General features: G+C 37.1%; 1 protein-coding gene across 1 annotated transcript; it reads left to right on the top strand.

Moving 5' to 3' along the window:
- The first annotated feature begins 14,507 nt into the window (after nucleotides 1–14,507).
- Nucleotides 14,508–14,915, top strand: LOC133301305 (uncharacterized). Its single transcript, XM_061500934.1, has one exon. The coding sequence runs from the start codon at nucleotides 14,508–14,510 to the stop codon at nucleotides 14,913–14,915; it is 408 nt and encodes a 135-aa protein (XP_061356918.1).
- The last annotated feature ends 9,311 nt before the right edge of the window (nucleotides 14,916–24,226 follow it).

Genomic DNA, 24,226 nt, shown 5'->3' with positions numbered 1-24,226 from the left:
TTCTTTTAAAGACCCATTTGTTACCAATAGGAACTATTCCTTGCGGTTTTGGAACCAAGGTCCATACCTTGTTTTGATACATCGAATCCATTTCAGATTCCATGGCTTCAAGCCATCTAGAAGAGTCAACATCCTTGACTACCTCTTCGTAGTTACTTGGTTCATCATCCTCGACGGTTTGCTGATTCTCAATCACAAATCCATACCTCTCAGGTGGATGGATGACCCTCGTAGACCTACGGAGTTGTGTGTTTACTTTTCCATCAGAGAACGTCGCCTGCTGAGCAGACTTTTGTTCCTCAATCTGTTCACGTGGTTCTTGAACTTCTTCAAGATCAATCTTACTCTCACTGGCTCCTTGAGAGATCAAATCCTTCTCAAGGAACTCAGCATTCTTGGATACAAACACTTTATGTTCATCCATAGAGTAAAAGTAGTATCCTTTAGTACCTTTAGGATACCCCACAAAAAGACATTTAGTACTCTTAGCACTAAGCTTGTCTGATGCCAATGTCTTGACATAAGCAGGCGATCCCCAAACCCTGAGATAACTCAGGTTGGGTCTCTTACCATTCCATATCTCATATGGTGTGGTCTGAACAGATTTAGACGCTACCCTATTTAGAAGGTATGCCGCTGTGTCTAAGGCATATCCCCAAAATGATTTTTGGAAGTTGAGTCTCACTCATCATAGACCTTACCATGTCTAACAAGGTCCTGTTTCTCCTTTCGGAGACACCGTTTTGGTGTGGTGTGTAAGGAGCAGTAAACTGCGAGAGAATTCCATTCTCTCTCAGATAATCCTGAAATTCATGGCTCAAATATTCACCACCACGATCTGATCGTAATGTCTTAATTATCTTGCCACGCTGTTTATCTACTTCACTCCTAAACTCTTTGAACTTTTCAAAAGCTTCGGATTTATATCTCATCAGGTACACATACCCAAATCTTGATTTGTCATCTGTAAAGGTAATGAAATAGGAGTATCCTCCTCTACCTCAATAGACATTGGGCCACATACATCAGAGTGAATAAGTTCTAATAACTCACTAGCCCTATGACTCTCAAGCCCTTTGGGCGTGTGACGAGTCATTTTCCCAGCTAGACAAGATTCACATTGTCCATAGGATTCCAAATCCAAGGAATCTAGGTATCCATTTGCATGCATCCTAGACAATCTTGTTTCATTTATGTGCCCTAGTCTACAGTGCCAAAGATATGATTGATTATCAATCCTAGGTCGTTTCACATCTATTTTGAGCACTTCAGTTCCCATTTCCAGAACATACAATCCATTTATTAAGGTAGCAGTACCATAAATAATATCATTCATAATGATAGAAAATGTACCATTCTTAATACTGAAAATAAAACCATCTTGTTCCAAACAAGAAATTGAAATAATGTTTCTACAAATACTTAGAACATAAAGACATTTATTCAAATGCAAAATAAGGCCCGTAGGCAAAATGAGGTCGGCTTCTCCAATAGAATGAGCAGCAACTCTTGCTCCATTTCCAACGCGGAGGTCCACCTCGTTCCTCTCCAATCTCCTGGGGCTCCTAAGTGCCTGCAACATATTGCAGATGTGAGAACCACAACCGGTATCCAATACCCATAAAGTAGGATTAGCACATGAATAATTTATCTCAATCATGAAAATACCTGAGGTAGAAGCATCACCATGCTTCTTGTCCTTCACACTCTTCAGGTAGTCTGGACAGTTCCTCTTCCAATGGCCTTTCTTGCCACAATTCAAGCACTCAACATCGCCTTTGTCCTTGGATGCTTTCTTACCCTTCTTGTTGCCCTTCTTCTTCTTGGATTTTTCTTTGGGCTTAAGGGAGTCACCTTTAGCAGGCCCTTTACCCTTACCCTTGGCCTTGCTAGGCCCACCAATCAGAAGAGCTTGTGTCTTATCCTTCTTGATAGACACTTCAGCAGTTGTTAACATACTTAACAACTCAGGCAAGCTCACTTGCATCCCATGCATGTGGTAATTCATGATGAATTGACTAAAGGAAGGTGGAAGTGAGGTGAGCACTAAGTCATTACTTAGTTCGGCATCCATGATAAAGCCTAGATTTCCTAGCTTCTCAATCAGACCGATCATCTTAAGAACATGACTGCCAACAGGCATGCTCTCAGACATCCTGCAAGAGAACAATTCTCTTGAGGCCTCATACCTCTCATGCCTGCCTTTAATGTCATACAACTCCTTGAGATGTAAGACAATAGAGGGAGCATCCATATGCTCATGCTGCTTTTGCAGTTCATGCGACATGGATGCCAACATGATGCAGACAGCCAACACATTGTCATCCATGTTCTGTTTGTGGGCCTCGAAATCAAATTCCGCGAACCCATCTTCCCCTTCCCTAGGAGCTACGGGTAATTCAGCATCTAGGACGTAAGCAATCTTTTCGGCCCTTAGAACAATTCTTAGGTTCCGATACCAGTCCATAAAATTTGGACTGGTCAGCTTGTTCGTATCAAGTATGGAGCGCAGTGATAGTGTATTAGTCACACTAATTAAGTGAAAAATGTAAAGATAAAATTAATTAATATTTGGTCATGTAGTAAAAATAAATTATTAAAGACTTTAAATAATTTTTCCCCTCCCACTATTTTATCTAAGTCAATGACCCTTCCTTTTGACTTATGGTTATTCTACTTTTAGAATTTACCTTAGTGGGATTAAGAATGCGATTATTTATTTTAACCCCCGTCTGAGACCGCAAGATTAATTTAAATAATGGATTGATCTTTATCAATGGTATCTTATACCCTTTCTTAACATTAGGTTGACAACTCCTTGTCACTTAGTGGTGCATCTCATGCAACCAACCTAGCACTATTACCCTAAGCACATAAGCCCGGCTGAGCCTGCAGCTCATGTCTCAGTTAAGCACTAACCAGCACCCCAAGTGTCTTACACTTCTAATACTACTCTTACTCAACGAAACAGTGGGTCCCAACTGGGTTGTAGAGCACCACTATTTAGAGGAGGTTTGAGTAATATTGGTGGTGGGAGGTAATCATGCGCTCAATAATTTTATTCCTTTTAAGGGTTCATTTTATTAAGGGTTTATTAAGTCTCATCAAACGCATTAATATATTATCATGCTAGTCGTAACCTATGTCATACATCTAACGGTTTAAACTAGTCGCAATTGGAGTTGCATAATAATCATACAAACGCGATTTAGTCCAACTCATGCATACTAGACGTCATAAGCCATAAAGCATACATATCGCGATACTCTATCTCATGCATACCAGTCGTATAATAACATACATGCAAATAAAACAGTTTTATTTTGAGATAGTCATGGTGCTCGCTCTTTTGTCCATCTTGCTTCTCAAGCCTCGGCTTCTTGTCGTCTATACGCCACTAGCGTAATTTCTCTAATTACAATTAAAGAAACTTCAAAACATCTTGGAGGGACAAAATTTAAAATACAAAATTTAAATTACAAAAAATTTGAAATTTAAATTACATCTCTTGTAAAAGAGCCCAAAATTACAAATTAATTTAAAACTTCAAATTTCAAATTCCGGGCACCATGACCATCCCCTTCCTCTTTTGCACCTGAAATGTTAGACAACTCACAAGTACAAAATATTATCACATAATATATATTTTTCACGTATGTCTTGATATTTAACAATTAATTATCAAAACATATTTAAAATTTAAAACTTTTCTTAATTTTTCAATTGGCCGAATTATATAACAATTAATATAATTCTAATTTTGTTGACTCTTTCTCAAAGAACACAAAATTAAATCATGCATATAGCCATCAACACTTAATGGCCGAACTATATACTCATGTATATGAGATTAATTTTCGAAAATTTTTATTGCATGCTCATGAAACAATTCATGGAGAAAAAAATAAGAAAACAATCAAGGTGTTCAAAACACCTTTCATGGTCGAACTCCACCCTTCAAAAAGGTGCTTCCTTTTAAAACTTTTATAAAGAAAAAGACAACCATGAATATGAATCGATGCATGAACATGGCATTCGAAATAACATGTTCATAAAAACGAAAACTTTAACCGTCTAAAGTATTGTAAATTAGAATCCATTCATAAAAAATTAAATCTTTAACCTTTAAAGAGATTTTAACCGTGAAAAATATGATCACAAACAAGGTACCATCACCTGTCGATGGTAAAGCAACCGGGCTCTGATACCACTTGAAAGTTCGAAATGGCCTTGAAGGCCGATGAATGCAAGAGGAAAAAACAAAATTTTTCTTTGCGGAATATACATGCACATCAAGATCATGCTTTAGGAAAGCATGATGTTACCTTGTTCGTGAAATCACCAGATGATCAAGGCAGGTCTGAAGGGTTCAGACCCTCTAATGTTGATCCACACCACCCACTCGTCTAGGTGCAAGAACTCCTTCTTGTGAAGCCACCGGATGATCACCACAAAGAGGCTTGCTAGACGCTCTATGTGTGAAGATGGAGGCTAGGTGAAAGTGTTTGAAAGAATGAAGCTCTCAATGTGAAAGCTTCACAAGTGGCACAGGAGAAAGGAGAGAATAGGCTAGGCTTTTCAGAAAAACCCTTGGAGGAACAACTAATCACTTAGGCGTATAAGAGTACCAATCAGATTTTTCTCCCAAAAATCTGATCATTAGGCGCCAGATTGGAGAGAGAGAAGTGGAGCTGTTTAATTTCAAAAATTGCTAACAGGCTCCTGGAATATTCTCTTAAGAATTGGTTCAAAACTTATTCAAAATTCTTATCAGAAATCTTCATCAGATCAGCTATATGGTGCGCCCCATATAGCCCAAAAAGGTGACCAGATACATCTGAGTAGTTGCATTCAAATTTGAATCAACTCACTCAGATTTTCTCCCAACTGACTGAATCTTCTGGAGCTGATTTTGATGAGCAAATCTTGCTCACCAACAGCCCAAATCAGCGCTATATATAGCCTTGGATTATGTCCAAAAGATTCTCTCATGATACTAGTTATTTGTTCCAACAAGATCTCATCTTATCCTTTTGTTATGAAACAACCTTTCATAGGCAATTCAAATTCGAATTCAAATATTCAATTCAAACATTCAAATATTCAAATTCAAATGTTCAAACATTCAAATTCAAAATTCAAATTCAAAGTTAAAATTTCAAATTTCAAATTCAAAATTCGAATTTCGAAATTCAAATTCAAAATTCCAAATTTCAAAATTCCAATTTCGAATTCCAAAATTCAAAATTTAAATGTTTGATAATTAATTTAACTAATTAAATTAATTAGTAATGTCTTGGACTATCCAAGCCCATTACAATGATCCATACGCCCTCCACCCCTTTAGGTGGAGTTCCAAACAACTTCTTGGGCTAATAACTATTTTTAGGCCCAATATCTTTAATGCTAGAGCATCTAGACAATTAGGTGTTTGTGTGTGACCCATTAGGTCCAACTTAGCCACTGACTTAAATGGGCTTGGGCCCAATAAGCCCACAACCCATCTAATGACAACACAGAGCACTAGCAATGCTTTGTTGCCCCAGAACTAGTTAGATTAATGATTTGATCATCCTATTAAACATATTTGGTTGCCGTATGTTTCTCCCTTCGTCTCGGTTACCTTCCCATAAAACCTAGGGTAAGGAAACGCATCAACCCTTGCGGTTTAGGGTTAGCTTTATATGAAATAAGGAGTCTTCAATTTACTGACTCTAAAGGCAGATCATCTTATGATCTCTTTTACTATGCATAGATTCCCGAGTCACTGTAAATGTCATCCTGATTTCTCCGGTTTAAGGATAACCTAATCTCTCACAGAGATTTGACGAATTCCTTCAGCTTATCACCCTAGCCATGTGCCCTATCAGGACAAGCCCAAGAGCATACCTAAAAGTCTCCATGTTTCAGGCAGACGAGGTATACAGTCAAATCATGCCTTTTAGAACACAGTCTAAGTGATAACTTTTGGTCTAAGGAAAGACATACCCAAATATGAAGAGACTACTCTAATGATACTATCTGTGAGATTTCCTCAAAGAGTCTCTTTGTGGGTCCGTTCAGTGCGAGCTATACCCTTATAGGTCCACCCACGACTTTAGCTAAGACATCTCCATATCTGTAGCACATGAGGTCTATACCTTGTATCCATATACAAGTAGATAAGTCGTGCTAGTCTTACCCGAGATTACTGACCCAATTCTCAGTATCTCTAGACTAGGAACATAAAATTAGGAATAAACATCCGGTATTCTTGAATCCTCATGATTGTGATCTCATCACAGATACTCAAGAGATACCTATTTATTCCACGGGGTTTATCAAGTTATTCATAATATATTAACATTAATATCGAGACAGAATTATGAGACAAGATAGATAGCGCTTTTATTTATTTGCAACAATATTAAAAAGGTCTACATCTCTGTCCTTATTTAATCATAAGATTGTCTCTAGGACACCCAAATACTAACAGCTATATCATGGAAAAGTGTGAGGCAGACTGTAATAGCTGCATCCACTATGGAAGCTGAATTTGTGGTATGCTTTGAAGCCACGATTCAGGCTAAATGGCTACGGAATTTTATTTCAGGGCTTGGATTGGTCGACAATATTGAAAAGTCGCTGAAAATTTATTGTAATAATTCTGCAGCAGTCTTCTTTTCTAAAAATCACAAGTATTCCAAAGGTGCTAAACATATAGAATTAAAGTACTTTGCCGTTAAAGAAGAGGTTCAGAAACATAGAGTGTCTATAGAGAAAATTAGCACCGATCTTATGTTAGCCGATCCCTTGACGAAGGGACTATCGCCCAAGACATTTACTGGTCATGTATGTAAAATGGGCATTATGTCAGCTAGTGAATGATGAAAATTATAGTTATGCATTAAGTGTTTACACTCTGAGCTCATTGATGAATATATGTTTCTGTTATTGTCTTATTTTCAATTTATGTATGCAAGCAAGTATATGTGATGATATTGAAAATATTTATGGTCCGTTATGAAGACATTATTGTTGGACATAAATGTACACTTTGTATTAAAGTATCATGTTAGGAAGAAGAGTCAATGTAGTAGTACATGGAAGGGACTATGTCGACTTGATAACATACAACCGCCATGACTCATGTTGGTTTTATTTCTAATAATGAATTATGATGACGTCAATGTATGGAACCTTTAGCCTAGTAAATGCGCATTATAGTGAATGTTAATTAAATCATGAAGGGACACCTTATGACATGAGCCAAGTAGGAGAATGTAAAACTATTTGTGTCTCATGTGTAATGTGTGTCAATTGGTTTAATTAATAATAAAAGAGGCTTTATGGTAATTGACGTTTCGCATTAATGGTAATTGACGTTTTGACATTTTGCATTATGGTAACGTTTTGCATTAATGGTAATTGACATTTTGACGTTTTGCATTAATGGGAAGTTACAGGGAGTTATTTGAAACTCTATAACTGGTGACATGGTTCAGTTATATAAAGAGAAAAATGGTGAGTCTCTGATTATGATTATCTCTCAGAATTCTCTCCTTCATGGTCTGCCCATAAAAGTTGTATCAGATCCCTGTCATAGACGATACAAGGAAAACAGAGGGTAAAGACTCTGAGAAACAATTTTCCATCATCAAAGTTCTTCCGCACTAATGGAGAAAGGTACGCTCTTATGTGAAAATCATGATCTCTAAAGATCCTGTATCAGGTTCTTGCATGTAGAATATTGAACATGAATTATTGAATTGCTGATGAATAACTTACAGAACATTCACTACACTGTGTCATATTTATGTTTACATTGTATTAATATCTATTGGTGGACTTTCGGGTCAGATAGATTAACACCAGCCACTTGATGTAACCGATAATGCAACTTTTAGTGGCTTTGGATTTATGTAACTTTCGGTGGTTTTTGATCTATTGATTTACTTTCCGGGGTGATTGAAACACAAGTTGCAGATTGAACGTGGAAGAATTTCAGAGTGATGGGAAAAATGCATAAACAATACTTCCTTGCACTATAACAGAAACCATTTTCTTCAGTTCTTTGCATTCCACAACTCAAAGAAATATAAGAAGTGTTTCCTCAGTTTATTTTGAATGAGGCGTAATCTTTTCATATAAAATATAATGGCATTCATTACTTGAAAAGTCATTATTATCGACGGATTTTTTTCGTCAAAAAGAGAAAGAATCTTGATCAATCTTGAACGAAAAAACTCATAATTGCTATTAAATTGATAAATCTTAAAAAAGGTGTCTTGTCACTGATTTTCTTATATTTTTGTAGGAGAAAGTACAAGGAAAAGGGCCCAATTAATAGCAAAGGGAAAATACAACTCCAAAGCCACCACGCTACTAGCCATGTTAAGAACCTTGGGATACACCACCCCAAAAGCTAGCTCAAGAGGTGGAGTGCCCAAGGCCTTATAAACTCCACATTAGTTGCTCATTCAACCAATGTGGGACTACATATCTCAACACGCTCCCTCACGAAAGAGCTCTCTTGGCTTGAAGCGTGGATTATGCAACAGGCCCAATCTTTGGTTTACCTTTTGTGCTTCCACTTTAAAGTGGGGGGCAGTGAGGATCGAACCTCAAGCTCTGATACCATGTTAAGAACCTTGGGATATGAAGAAAGTATCTTTGGCTGGAGATAATTTTTTGAGAATCAAAGAATTGAGAGAATCAGTGATCTGTAGAATTTGAAGATTGAAGACAATTGATTCTTCCTCTTCATCTTCTTCTTTTCTTTATGTTTTATGAATTCTTTTTGTTATTTTAATTTGTTGAAGTCAGCTATGTCTGGTTAAGTTCTTTTTGTAGTTGAGATCACGGATCCAATGTGAATCCTTTTTAGTTTATAAATTGTTTTCATAATTAATTTAGTTTTATTCTACCTATGTTAATTTTTCCATATTCTTTATAGAATTGATCGCTCTATTATAGGGTTTTGAGGGTTAGAGCTCAAAATATAAATATTGGGGTTTTAATCTTGACAAGGTAGAATAACAATCTGTGTATGATCTAGACATAGGCTTACATAAATTGCAGACTTTTAAATTCATTTGCTTAAAGCTTAATTCAAGAGGAATTACTAAGACACTAGGATTCTAATTGGGTTAAAAGGTTGAATACACTAAGACATTAGGGTTCAACAATTTAATAGGAAAATAATGAATTGTCTGAGCTAATAAATTAGTTAGTTATAAAACTCAATTTTAGAATATAAAGGAGGATCAGAGGTGAAGTGCATCCTGACCGCAGTTTCTTTTACAATTTCAATTACTCATAATTTCTTTGAAGTTCTTGATATGTCTTGCATGCTTTTGATATATACTATTTTTAAATTACGGTGAACAATTACTTTTTCAATTAAACTGGGTTTTCCAAATTAAAGCGAACGGTTAAATTAATAATTGGTGCATTAATCCTCGAGGGAACGATATTTACTTATCACTTTATTACTTGGAACGAACGGTATACTTGCTGATTACGCAACAAGTTTTTGGCGCCATTGTCGGGGATTAATTACGCCAATATTATTTTTAACCTTCGATCTTTGAGATTGGAATTTTTATTTTATTTTTACTGATTTGATTTCTCTCTTATATGCGAGGTAAAGTTGATCGAGACTCTTTACAGTTTGATCCAGAAATCGAAAAGACTGCAAAGAAGACAGGAAACTCGCTAAGCAAAGAAAGCAAGAGAAATCCTCGAGTTCATAGCCAAAAGAAAAACCCGAGATGGCAGGAAATAATCTGCCACATTATGAAGAGAAGTTGATGGAGTCTATCCTCACTCCTAATTTCACAAGACCAAACTCGAGTATCACGAGACCAACGATCGCGGCTAATAACTTTGAAATCAAGCCAGCGTTGGTCACACTGATTGAGCGATCTCAGCTCAAAGGAGAGGATGCTGAAGATCCTCGTGAGTTCCTTGACAGATTCTTGATGATCTGTGACACTGTCAAGAACAACAGGGTGTCAGAAGATGCACTACGACTGCATTTGTTTTCATTTGCGGTGACAGACGGAGCACTCAGATGGGTGGAGCAGCAACTAGCAGCGAACAACATTAGAACATATGAAGATTTAGATGCGAAGTTCTTAGCTCAATTCTTCCCAATGACGAAGTATAACAGGTTGGTGAATGAAATCACCAATTTCATCCAAGCTGATGGAGAGACTTTATGTGCAGCCTGGAGAAGATTTAAGGAGTTTCTGAGAAAGTGTCCTCAGTACGAGCTGCGACCTGGAGAAAAAGTTTTAATTTTCTTCAACGGGATGACACCATCTTCAAAAATGGTAGTCAATGGTGCAGCTGGTGGATCGATCAGACAAAAGACACCGACTCAGACTCTAGGGCTGATTGAATCCATGGTGATGATGGAGAATGAGAGTATAGCGGCTCAACCGAAAAAGGAGTCTTTCAGTTAGACAACAATGATGCCATGTCAGTTGAACAGAAGCTGCTCTCACAACAGGTCGTTATTTTAAATATCAAGTTCGAAAAGTTTCATCCTTCGTCAGATCAAGCAAAGACACTCTCCGGTGAATACTGTCACGGAGATCATAAAACCAATGAGTGCAGTGTTCTCATGGGATCAGACTCGATTCAAGTCAATGGGATCTAGTATGATCAGAGAACTCAGCCGAATCCTCAACAGAGTCAGAACAACAATGTTGGAAACAATTTCAACTCCAGATGGAAGAATCAAGGAGGATTGGATTACAAATCCAACCAATATTTACAACCTCCTCCAATTCCACAGACTCAACCATCTAAACTAGAGATAGCACTGATACAGTTGACAAAGACGACTGACATATTCATGAATGAGACAATGACTCATCACAAAAATTAAGATGCATCTCTCAGAAACTTAGAGAGCCAGATTGGCCAGCTGTCAAGACAGCTTGAAGAGAGGACTAAAGGCCAATTTCCAAGTAACACCATAATCAATCCGCGAGAAGACTGCAAGTCAATCACTACAAGGAGCAAAATTATGATTTCTCCACAAGAAAAGCCAAAAGTGGTTCAGAAAAAGAAAGTTGATGAACCAGTAATTGAACCAGAGCAAGAAAAAGAGGAGGAAACACCTGCAATTGAAAAAGAAGAGCCAGCTAAAAAAGACAAAGGAGAGGCAGAGAAGAAAGCTGCAGAGACTCCAAAGAAACAATAGGATTTCTCTCGCTTTGAGAAACTCTCATATCCCATAAAGTCAAAGCAGCAAGCACAGAAACAACAGCATGCCAGGTTTTTAGAAATGTTTAAAAAGTTGCAAATTAATATTCCTTTTGTTGTAGCTTTAGCTAACATGACTAACTATGCTAAGTTTATGAAAGGTCTTTTGTCTAGAAAGCATAAATTGCAGGAATTTGAAACAGTGGCTCTCATAGAGGAGTGTAGTGCCATAATTCAAAAACGTTTCCACCGAAGCTTCGAGATCGAAAGAGTTTCAACATCCCGATTGCGATAGGCAACATTAATGTTGGTCGGGCATTATGCGATATTGGAGCAAGCATCAATCTCATGCCGTTATCAGTAATGAAGTCCCTCGGAATTTCTGAGCTGAAGCCCACTATGGTGTCTCTCCAACTTACTGACAGATCTCTGAGAAGACCATACGGAGTAATTGAAGATGTACTTGTCAAAGTGGACAAATTAATCTTCCCTGCAGACTTCTTGGTCCTTGACATGGAAGAAGAAGGAGACATGCCCCTGCTTTTGGGAAGACCTTTCCTTGCCACAGCTAGAGCCATGATTGACGTGGAGAAAGGAAAGCTGGAGTTGAGAATGGATGACGAAAAGGTCACCATTAATATTTTTGATGTTATGAAGCATGCTTAGGATAATAGAGATTGCTTCCGGGTGGAAATTTTAGAGGAGCTATTCCTCGACAGGAAAGATGATGACCAAACACAAAGTTCTTTGATGAGAACCCTCCAAAGGAAAATTCTGAAGTTCCAATGGAAGTGTTAAAGAAGGAGTCGGACATCACAGTTGAAGCACCAAAGGTGGAGTTAAAAGAGCTTTCATCTACTCTTAAATACGTCTTCTTAGGAGATGCAGAGACGTATCATGTCATCATCAACAAAGAGCTAACTGATTCTGAAGAAACCAAGTTGATGAAAGTTCTCAAGGACCACCAGACAACAATAGGGTGGTCCATCTCTGACTTAAAAGGAATTAATCCTTCCTTTTGCACTCACAAAATACTTATGGAAGACAACATTAAACCTGTGAGGCAGCCTCAGAGACGACTCAACCCTACCATGAAAGAGGTAGTTCGGAAGGAAGTAGTGAAACTCCTTGATACAGGCATGATTTACCCAATATCAGACACTGCATAGGTGAGTCCAGTTCAAACAGTGCCAAAGAAGGGTGGAGTTACATTGATCAAGAACGAGAGCAATGAATTGATTCCCACTAGAACTATAACTGGGTGGAGAATGTGTGTGGGTTACAGAAGACTAAATGATGTCACACGGAAAGATCACTTCCCTCTTCCTTTCATTGATCAGATGCTGGAGAGATTGTCTGGACATGCATATAACTGCTTCTTAGATGGATATTCCGGCTACAATCATATACATGTTGCACCAGAGGATCAAGAGAAGACAACATTCACTTGCCCCTTTGGAGTGTTTGCCTACAGAAGGATGTCGTTTGGCCTGTGTAATGCACCTGCTACTTTTCAAAGGTGCAAGCTTTCCAACTTTTCTGATATGATTGAAAAATCCTTAGAGGTATTCATGGATGATTTTTCTATTTTTGGTTCTTGCTTTGATTCATGCTTAGTTAATCTTTCTAAAGTGTTGAAACGTTGTCAAGAAACAAACTTGGTTTTAAATTGGGAAAAGTGTCATTTCATGGTGAAAGATGGGATAGTGTTAGGTCATAAGATTTCTAAAAAAGGGATAGAAGTTGATAAAGCTAAATTGTTATTGATTGAAAAACTTCCCCCTCCCGTTAACGTTAATGGTGTTCAAAGTTTCTTAGGCCATGCAGGTTTTTACAGAAGATTCATCAAGGACTTCTCCAAAATTGCAAAGCGTTTGAGTCAACTCTTGGTGAAAGATACTGACTTTGATTTTAATGAAGAGTGTTTGACTGCTTTTAACGTTTTGAAGGAAAAACTGACAACCGCGCCTATTCTGATGGCGCCTGATTGGAATCTTCCATTTGAGCTCATGTGTGATGCGAGCGCATACGCAATAAGAGCTGTTCTTGGTCAGCGTAAGGATAAATTGTTGCATGTTATTTACTATGCTAGCAAGGTTTTAAATGAGGCACAAGTCAATTATGCCACAACTGAAAAAGAAATGCTAGTTGTAGTTTATGCATTAGATAAGTTTAGACCTTATTTGATAGGTTCTAAGATTATTGTTTTTATTGATCATGCTGTCTTAAAGTATCTAATGAGTAAACAGGATGCAAAGCCACGACTGCTGCATTGGATGCATCTGTTTCAGGAGTTTGACTTAGAGATACGAGAGAAGAAGGGAGTTGAGGACAAAGTAGCTGATCATTTGTCAAGGATTCAGGACAAAGAACTGCAAGATGGACCTTACATTGAGATCAAAGAATCCCTCCCTGATGAACAAGTGATGGTAATTCTCATTGGACCATGGTTCGTGGAATTCGCGAACTACAAAGCTGTCAGATCACTTCCTGAAGACCTCACATGCCAACAGAAAAAGAAGTTCTTGCATGATGCAAGGAGGTACCACTGGGATAACCCATTCTTATATTCTCAATGTGCTGACGAGATTATTCGCAGGTGTGTAGCTGAATTTGAAATTCCAAAGATCCTGTGGCATTGCCATGCATCTGACTACGGAGGACACTTTGGTGGGAATAAAACTGCACAGAAGGTCCTGCAAAGTGGATTCTACTGGCCCACAATATTCAAAGATTCGAAGGAGTTCGTAGAGAAGTGCGACAGGTGTCAGAGGACGGGAAATATTTACCGAAGAGACGAGATGCCATTGAATTGCACTCTGGAAGTGTAAGTCTTCAATCTATGAGGAATTGACTTCATGGGACCATTTCCCAAGTCATATTCCAACCAATACATCCTGGTTGCTGTGGACTACGTGTCCAAGTTGGTGGAAGCAATGGCCCTACCGACAAATGATGCTAAGGTGGTGGTGTCCTTTATGCAGAAAAATATCTTCACCCGATTTGGAGTTCCAAGAGCCATCATCAGTGACGGAGGAACTCACTTTTGCAATAAGCAGTTTGACGGCCTTCTCACGAAGTATGGAGTCACACACAAGGTGGCTACGCCATATCATCCTCAGACAAGCGGGCAAGTGAAGATCTCCAACAGAGAGCTGAAGTGAATACTGGAGAAGACTGTGGGAAGCTCAAGAAAGGATTGGGCAAGGAAGCTATACAGAACAGCTTTCGAAACTCCCATAGGTATGTCACCATTATAATTGGCATATGGTAAGTCCTGTCATCTCCCTGTTGAATTAGAGCATAAAACTATGTGGGCAACTAAATTTCTGAATTTTGAACCAACTAAAGCTAATGAAAAGCGATTACTGCAATTACATAAGTTGGATGAGTTCAGGTTAGCTACTTATGAGAATGCCAGGATATACAAGGAGAAGACAAAGAGGTGGCATGACAAGAAGATAACTCTAAAGGAGTTTGAGCCGGAACAGCAGATATTACTGTACACTTCTCGTCTGAGATTGTTTCTAGGTAAGCTCAAGTCTCGCTGGTCAGGTCCTTTTGTGGTTAAAAAGGTATACCCTTATGGCACAGATAAAATTTCACCTATAGACACTGACAACCCTTTTAAGGTTAATGGTTGTAGGTTGAAACTATACTATGGAGGACAGGTGAATAAGGATAAGATTTCTGTCCCTTTAGCTTCACCTGAGACTTAAGTTGTTCGCATCAGACTCGTGACATTAAACAAGCGCTAGTTGGGAGGCAACCCAATAGTCAATTTCAATTTGATTTATTTTATTTTTATTAGGTTAGTCTAAATTTCAACAAGTAAGGTAAATGGTGAAACTAATGACCAAAGGAAAAATTTTAATCTGGGAATTGGCGCTATCAGCACCACAAATTAAAAGGAGTCAGTAAGTCCGCGCTCACAATAAGTTCCAAAACCCACAGTAAGTTCCAAAATCCATAGTAAGTTCGCGCTGTCAGTGCCACAGTGGCGCTATCAGCGCCAGAATTCCATGAATTATTCGCGCTTGAAGCGCGAGATCCGCGCTTCAACCGCCATGGAGTCCAAAATACACAGTAGCTCCGCGCTCAAAGCATGAACTCTGCGCTGTCAGCGCCAGGTTTGAAATTTAGAAATAAAAAAAGGGAAACCCTAAATTTTCCCCTTCACTTTTTCCCTCTCTCTCTATCCTTCTGACCCTCCGTCATTCCCCTTCTCTCTCCCTTATCCTTTTCATTGCAAACCACTCTTCCCACCCCAATATCCAACCAACCACCACGGAGGCCATCATATCAGGCCAACAACCACCACTGAGAGCCACCTCTTCCTCCTCACCTCTTCCTCATCTATTCTCTTTTTCCCCCTCAGCCCACCACATTCACGATTTCACCATATCTTCGGTGACAATTAGGGATTAAGTCTTCATCACATTACTAAAGTTTGCACCAATGGACAAAGCTAAGGTTTGAGCCATATTCCATTTTATGAAATAATCTTTTTTCTGATGACTGGATTTTAAGGGCTTAATTTTTATGTGAAGCAATTTTGGCATGCAGTTCTGTTATTATTATTGGCTGGTTAAATGTTTTGATGGTATTAGCTAAGTAGCTTCATTGTTATTCATGATTTAGGCCAAACAATACTATTGCAAGTAGCTAGCCATAGAACTTACATTGAATGTTCTGTTGAACGATGAACAGATGCATACATGAGAGATTAGAATGGTACTCTAGCATGCCAGGAAAATTAGGAGCACATACATGTCAAAAATTAACCGTGAAAGTTACAATGGTACTCTATATTTAATTGTTAATATTATTGGCTTGGTTCTGTTGCACATACATGTCTGATGAATTGATTGGAAATGGTATAATTGAAATGTCTGGTTTAACTTATCCAAAACTTTTACTTTCCATATGATTGTTAGCTTCTCTAATGGTGATCTGAGTTATTCAAGTTAGGTTGAAGCATGATGGATTAGGAACATGATAAGATACTCTACATGGCTTGTAGGTGCTAAATTAAGATATAACTTGAATGTTTGCACAGTTTGTTGGCTAGTAAATTACATAATGCATGATGGTAGTCTATAATCATGAATGCCTTAGTCAACTGAGATTTTAATTATGATAACATGACTGCTTCTTTGTATTGAGCATGAGGCTTGTCCATATGAGTATGAAATCTAGTCATAGAACTTGAATGTTATCATGTTAAATCTAAGACGTGTCAACAAGTTTTGGTTGCGCGGAAATTGTCATATGATGATTCTATAAGTTCCACAGGGTGCACAGTCACGAAATTGAACCTTTGTCAAGCATTCATAGACAAAGTCCTAATTAATTGTGTCTGGCAGTTCCTTTCTGAATGTAGGGAAAATAGGTTAACAAGAGCAAAAAGGGAACCGCAAGGGGCAAGAAAACTGGCAGTGCATCTGGCACTAAGAGGCCCAGGGTTTCTTCTGAGTTTGAAAACAACAGGTTACTTTCAACTGCTCATCAGGACCAATATGTCAGATGGTTCATGCCCAAGAAGATCATACCACAAAGGCCTATCAGTCTGACCTTGTTTGATTATTCCCCAGCCTGGCAAACAATAGAGAGGAGAAAATGGCACAGCCTCGTGTCATTCCCTGAACCTATCTCCAGCACAATCTTGAAAGAATTTTGACCCAATGCTGATAAGGAGACGGTGGCAATGACCAAGAAGAACTGGGTGAGAGGGAAGGAAGTCCCTTTTGATGCTGCAGCTATTGAGAGCTTCCTTCAAACCACATATCATTCCACCAAGAGCTGCCAATTTATGCAAACATTCAACAAGCTGCAGCCTTCTGAAGGAAAATATCTATATAGGGAGGAGATGCCTAAGATAGCTGAGAGAGTCAGGAGTGCAATCACTCATCCACATTCTGCATGAAAGGCCAAAAGCGGGCAACCAGAGGTTCCAGAAAAATTGGAAAGGTTGGATCTGAATGAGGAGGAAATTTTCTGGCACACTTTCATTAATTCTACCATCATCGCATCAACTAATCTAAGTGATGTGAATGTTGAGCGAGATGTACTTCTGTATACCCTCATGGGTGAGGAGAACCTCAACATTTCAGCTATCCTGTCTGATAGAATAGTTTACATTATCACCCATGAGAGGCCATATGCCCGCCTTGCACATAGCTCATTGACTACACAACTACACAACTATTCCAGCCTCAATAAACCATAAGCATATGACAACACTGAGCAATGAGTCCAAGCGGTAGGCGCTTTGGAGAGTTTCACATGGGCCAGAAGGAGATCCAGTTGCACCTATACCACCTCCACCAAGTCTTGAGCCTGAGCCAGCACCAGCACCAACGGCAGTACTCTATTAGGATTCTCCTGTCATCCAGACCATTCAGTGACGGACACAAATATTGATGTTCCAGAATGATTACATGATGATGATGATGATGATGATGATGATGATGATGATGATGATGATGATGATGATGATGATGATGATGATGATGATGATGATGATGGAGAAGCTGTGCTTAGATCGCGGGATTGATACGGCGAGATTTAGGCCACAATTTTCACCACCTACATCACCTCAAGAGCAGGATGAGCCAATTGTTATGGCAGCAGATGATGCAGATGCTACCATGGAGGATTCTTAGATTTTGCACTCCATGTTACACACTTCACCATTTATCTTAACTTCAGTATTTTCTTTATTTTGTTGTTTTGAGATTATGATTTGGTTATGTCTCTTCATACATTTTACTATTATGATTATTCTGGTTGACGTTAAACAAGTGTGTGTGTGTGTTCCACCTGCGCAGAAGTAACTTCACTCAACTACTTTAGTTTATTGCTGAGGACAACAACATTCGAAATCTGGGAATTGCACGCATATCATATGCGATAACTGCTAACTGCGGAATTACACATCAGAGATGTCTAACATAAAATTTTTCTATTAAAAAGGGGAGATACTTTAAGCTTTCTATTCATTATTTTTTGCTGTTTTTAATTCATTTTTTTAGAAAAAAAATATAACATTCCTGGATTTTAAAAAGCTTAATCAGTCACTAAACTAATTCAATTATAAGAAGCACATGTGATATCTGTGGAGCATCAAATTACTGCCATAATCTGAGAGTAATGATTGCTCGTTTGTATAACTTCTTTGGTGAAAAGTTTTTAGATAATGCTTGTTGTGAAATTTTGAAATTAGATTTTAGCTTGAAATTATATCTGTGAGGATTGAGCCTAAACAGTAAATTTCTTCAGAGAGGCCTCACTGTAGTAGTCTTCTAGAACTTGATAGTTTCTCTAGCTTGCATGCATTATTGATATGATAAAGACACATTTATTCTTGTTAACTTTGAGCCAAATAGCCTATCTAGAAGGAAATTTCCATTGATAAGCCTTTTGAGCCTTAGACCAATTGATTCAAAAACCTGATGAAAGTTACTTACCCTGTTCCAATTGACACACCTTGAAAGAGATTGAAATGTTGATCAAAGAAAAAGTGAAGGTACTTCTCAATGAAAGGTCAAGTAAGTGGAAAAAGGAAAAAGAAGAATGGTCTGCAAAAGTGCAGTTCAAAAGAGAAAAGAAGGAGGTAGAAAAAGGGGGATAAGAATCCCGAATTGACAAAAAGTGGAAAAATTATGAATAGAGAAGAAAGTATTGTTAGAAATCTCAGTATTTTAGTCTCAAATATTTATTAGCCTCTGTCCAAAATATTCTTACCCCCAAACCAGGCCAAGTTACAACTTTTCAAGACCTTTTGATCAGTTTATGCATGTCAAATGTGTTCCTCAATCTTAGGAACTTGAGAATATGATCAAGCCTATGGAATTACTACTACACTGATGGAATGAGTGTTGAAACCTTCAAACACTAGAGCGATTAGAGTTACATATTTATCTAGTGAGGAACATTCAAGTTATGATCTGAATTTCTTGATAAAACTGAAAAGCATTGTTTGGAGTTCTCGACAGTGAAGTTAAACATGCATAGCATTCTGATCTCTTAAGATGTTTGTGTTCCATATTTTCTCTCCACAAAATTGATCCTTGCTTCTCTTTTTGATCTAGTTCATTGCTGAGGACAACAACGTCTAAATCTGGGAATTGTTTTATATGCCTCCAGCATATATATGATTTTAAGCCAAAAGGAGAAAGAATCTTGAACGAAAAAGCCCATAATTGCTATTAAATTGATAAATCTTAATCAGGTGTCTTGTCACTAATTTTCTTATATTTTTGTAGGAAAAAATACAAGGAAAAGGGCCCAATTAATAGCAAAGGGAAAACACATCTCTGAAGCCACCGCGCTACTAGCGCGACACTTGCGCTATCAGCGCCAGCATCATCTTTCATCCATGCTATCAGCGCGAGTCTTGCGCTAGTAGCGCGAAGCTACTGCCTCCACATAATAGTTCCACGCTGTTAGCGCCAATCTGACGCTAGTAGCGCGGGAAGCGCATGATAGTTTTAAACCCTGCATCAGAGGGTATCTGGAGGAGATTGAAAAAGAAAGATTTGATCAGAATTCGAAACTAAGGGAACAAATTCTATAAAAAGAGACTAAGCATCCTGAAGAAAGTATCTTTGGTTGGAGAGAATTTTGAGAATCAAAGAATTGAGAGAATTTTTGGAGGCTCATGCTGGAGATCAGTGTTCTGCAGAATTTGAAGATTGAAGACAATTGATTCTTCCTCCTCATCTTCTTCTTTTCTTTCTGTTTTATGAATTCTTTTTCTTATTTTAATTTGTTAAAGTCAGATATGTCTGGCTAAGTTCTTTTGTAGTTGGGATCACGGATCCAATGTGAATCCTTTTTAGTTTTTAAATTGTTTTTATAATTAATTTAATTTATTTAGTTTTATTCTCCCTATGTTAATTTTTCCTTATCCTTTATAGAATTGAGCCCTAATTAACTTAAAAAGAATTGTTTGGCATTATATTAAGAGCTGATTCTTGACCATTTAATTCATAGCATAAAGAGGAAATTGGGCGAAGTCGAAACCCTAACTATGCTCGTTCTTGATCTCTGAACCCATTATCTTTTCAATTGTTTTTAATTCTGAATTTACATGCTATTGATTGTTCTTAGTTTAAATTCTCTTCATCTCAATCTTGGTTGTCCAACTAAGCCGCGTTTAGTGAACTAGTGTTTGAAACGAATCCTCGTGGGAAGGATCTCGTACTGCGGTACACTTTATTACTTAACGACCGGTGCACTTGTCGAGTCGCAACACACATTCATAATGTCCAATTACAATACAAATCTTATGACTTAGCATTTACAAAACTCATGATCATAACCTTTTGGCTCCACACATATCATGGTTAATACAAAGGACATTGATCATGGTATAAGTCCTCAAAAGAATAATACATCTCCATACATCAAATGAGCAAAATGTAAATCCTATACATGTTCTCCTAGCATATACATAGGATGCTCCAAAATGGGATTGCTAAATATACAATATAACAGTAATTCATATCAAAATCATGTTATGACTAAGCAATCTACTGTGGCACCCTACCAATAGATGCTCTTGTACCATCAGTACTTGAAAGAGGATCCCAAAATGCGGGGTGAGATAAATATCTCAGTAAACATGGGGTACTTGGAGGATTCCTCCACCCCAAAGTTCACTTCAAGCATAAAGAAATAAATAACATAATCATGAACATATATATGCACTCAAAGTGTGCTAAACATTTGTCCAATATTCCTGCTAGTGCCTCGCATCATCCACAGAATACAAATAACAGCGTCCTAGCCATCCCTCCCATTAAACATACCATCGACAGGACGCTTAAGACAAATAATCCTAATGGCCATAGAACAGTGTATGAATTCGTAACCGCGCAACATACTATATGAATTACGCAAGAAACCACCTTGTCACATACTCGTGTCAGAATCCCTCTTACACCACACAACAAGCAACACATATCATGCATTATATTCAATTCATTGCACAACCACATAAACCAAAACCCACACGAACTTGGTGGAACAATCAAGGGATAAATTCTAAGGTTCGAAAGCTTACCTGCAAGAGCTTCCAACCAACTGCTTGCTCCAAGCACCAAAATCCCACACAACTAGCTATGTCCAAAAGTAACAACCAAACAAGCTTGATTTAATCAACAAAACCAACAACTTGTCAATGCGCACAACTAACCAAGAAGGTGAATTTGCAATCAATATCACAACATCATCAATTGCAAATCAATGAACATGTCCATATTCATCAACAATGCAAGGCATTTCCATATGCCAATAATCAAGGGTTGGAAACTCACCTAACCAAGAATCACTCAAGATTCCAAAGCAATGTCCATAGGCTAATCTGTTTCTTGGTCTATAAAAAATTGTCCATTTGTTTCAATCCTAGAAACACCATAAACATAATCAATACAAACCAATCAAGCTACATTATTTGTAACTCAAGAAATCTCACTACCTAGGCATGACATTTTCGAAATTAAGGAGGGTGATCAAAATGGTTTTCTAAACATATTTTCACTGTTTATTTTACGTCGTCGTCATACTTTGCAACACAAGTAAGGACCAAATCTTGCCACAACACCATCAACTACACTATATTTTCCATGAAACCCTAGAAATTCAACATCATGAAAGCATGAAAAAGAGAAGGGTTTCTTGCTACTAATCTCACCACAATGGTCCTAGGAATGATTATCATGCCTCTAATGTCCCAATGTAGCACTCCAAGCACCTTAATCAAGAGTGGGGCGCCACTTTCTTCCATTGATAAATCCACACACAAGCCTCCTCAATGGATCCTAGGGTTAGGGCTTTGTTAATGATGGAAAACTAAGTATATTCAATTCCAATCACAAGTGGTTTCATTAAGCAACAAGGAAGCTAGGGTTTTAAGGAGCTCAAAAGGGTCTTTAATGGTGAGTCTTCTGTTTGGTGAGGAAGATGAGTGAGTGAGTGGGTGAAGAGAGTAAGTGACTTAAGTGGGTTTTTCATATTTTTCGCATCTGCTCGCTGGGCTCCTCCCTTCAGCGAGCTACATCAGCAAGCAAGTGTAATGCTCACTAAACAGCTGGCTTCAGCGAGCACACCAGCGAGGAGTGGCTGACAGTGCATATTTTCCCTTTTCCTCACTTACCCACACTTAACCATTTTAAAAGATTATTTCCTTCACTACACCACTTAACATTTATTTAATTTAGTATTCCACCTAATTAAACACCATTTTACATGATTAATCATTTAATCCATGCAATATCACATCTCACAAGTGAGGGTTATTATACAAATCGGTGTTAATAACGAAAAAATCAGAAAATTTAGTATCTTGTTGTTTGATTGAAGCAAAGATCTTGGAATGTTCAGCTTCAATCTCAAGAATAGATCACTTTTTCTTCTAACTCTTTTACTCCAATTTCCAATTATTCACTTTTCATTTCACCGGGAAGCTTCCAATCAAAGTTGTACAACAACTCTTTTTGTAATGTGTAGCAAAAAATTTAAAAAAAAAATAGGGAAAAGTTCAAAATATAGTTTTTTCCATCCAGTCCACCTTCTAACTTTGTTAAAAATTAAATTAAAATATCTATTTTACCCTTGTAAAAAAATCATTGCAAACATATACCGGAATGTTTTTCTCCATCAAACTTTGATTGTTTTCTAAAATTTATACCAAAATGTCAAAAAAAAATCATCCCAAAGACGTTGAGAGACAAATTACATGAAAGATATAAGTTAGCAACTAATTTTGTTATTTAAATAAGACAAAATTCACAACATTAATTATTAGCAAGAATGAAAGGTTAGAACTATTATTTTTCTTCTTACAAATTTATATATTTTTAATAAAACTGACTTGACTTGAGTTTGATAAATGTATTAATATCTCAAATTTAATAAATAAAATTAATATTATTTAAGTAATCAATTTATTTGTAAATATATTTTTTATTCTAGATTCAAAACTTAAAATGAAAAAAATATGAGCCAGAGATAGGTAACAAAGAAAATAAAATATTGGAAAAAAATATTAATATACTAAGAATTAGATTGGTCTATTGATATACAGTATTCACCAACATTATGCTCAAAATAAACATTAAAATAGAGAAAAATTCAAATAAATAAGAAGCTCGTTGAGTTAAATAAAAAGAATTTAATCGACTCCTTATGTATTTTAAATTGAGTTACATAAGGAGTCGATTGAGTTAAGATACAAATAACATGAATCTTTTTTTTTTTTGGTAGATACAAATAACATGAATTAAATTGAACTCTTGCTAATAATAATTGTGAATAAAATAAAAGTCAATTTTATTAAAGATATATACCTTTATAGGAAGAAAAATAATAATTCTAAGTGTTCGTTATTAATAACATTTTTATTGGAAGATTGAAATTAATTGCTAACTTGCAGTTCTCATTGTAATTTTTCTATCAACCTAGTTGGGATGAAAGGTTTTTTTGACAGTTTGATATAAATTTTAGAAACCTATCAAAGTTGGATGAAAAATATAACATTGTAAAATAAAATTCTTATGTCTGCAATGATTCTTTTTGTAAGGGTAAAATAGATACTTGAATTTAATTTTTAACAGAGTAATGAACTAGATGGGAAAAACTATACAGAGAGGTACATAATAAAAAAATAACCATAAGGGAGTAATTGATAAGAGAAATCATACATAGGTTTTTGAATTTTTCCCAAAAATTAAATTGTTCTGATTTTAGGATAAACTATAACTTATCATCCGATTACGACTTTTCTAAAAAATCATATTTATTTTTAACAGAAAGAATTATTTAATTGCATTATATCATAACAGCAATTAAACAATTAAAAATATCTCTTGATGTTAAAGCAAAAACACAATAATCCCCAAACCACTGGAATCACCGGCCACCGGTATTGAACAAATCAAATTATTATAATGGAGATACAATTTCCTTAAATTAGTTAAACAGGCAAATGCAGTTGAAGTGGCTCCCTTCATGCCTTTCCTAAATA

Source organism: Gastrolobium bilobum, unplaced genomic scaffold (assembly GCF_033153095.1).
Source record: "Gastrolobium bilobum isolate Gb01-03AN ecotype WA unplaced genomic scaffold, APGP_CSIRO_Gbil_v1 utg11279, whole genome shotgun sequence".
In the NCBI taxonomy this organism is placed as follows: domain Eukaryota; kingdom Viridiplantae; phylum Streptophyta; class Magnoliopsida; order Fabales; family Fabaceae; genus Gastrolobium; species Gastrolobium bilobum.
The sequence above is the reverse complement of the archived record's forward strand: the minus strand, read 5'-3'. Positions and strand labels throughout refer to the sequence as shown.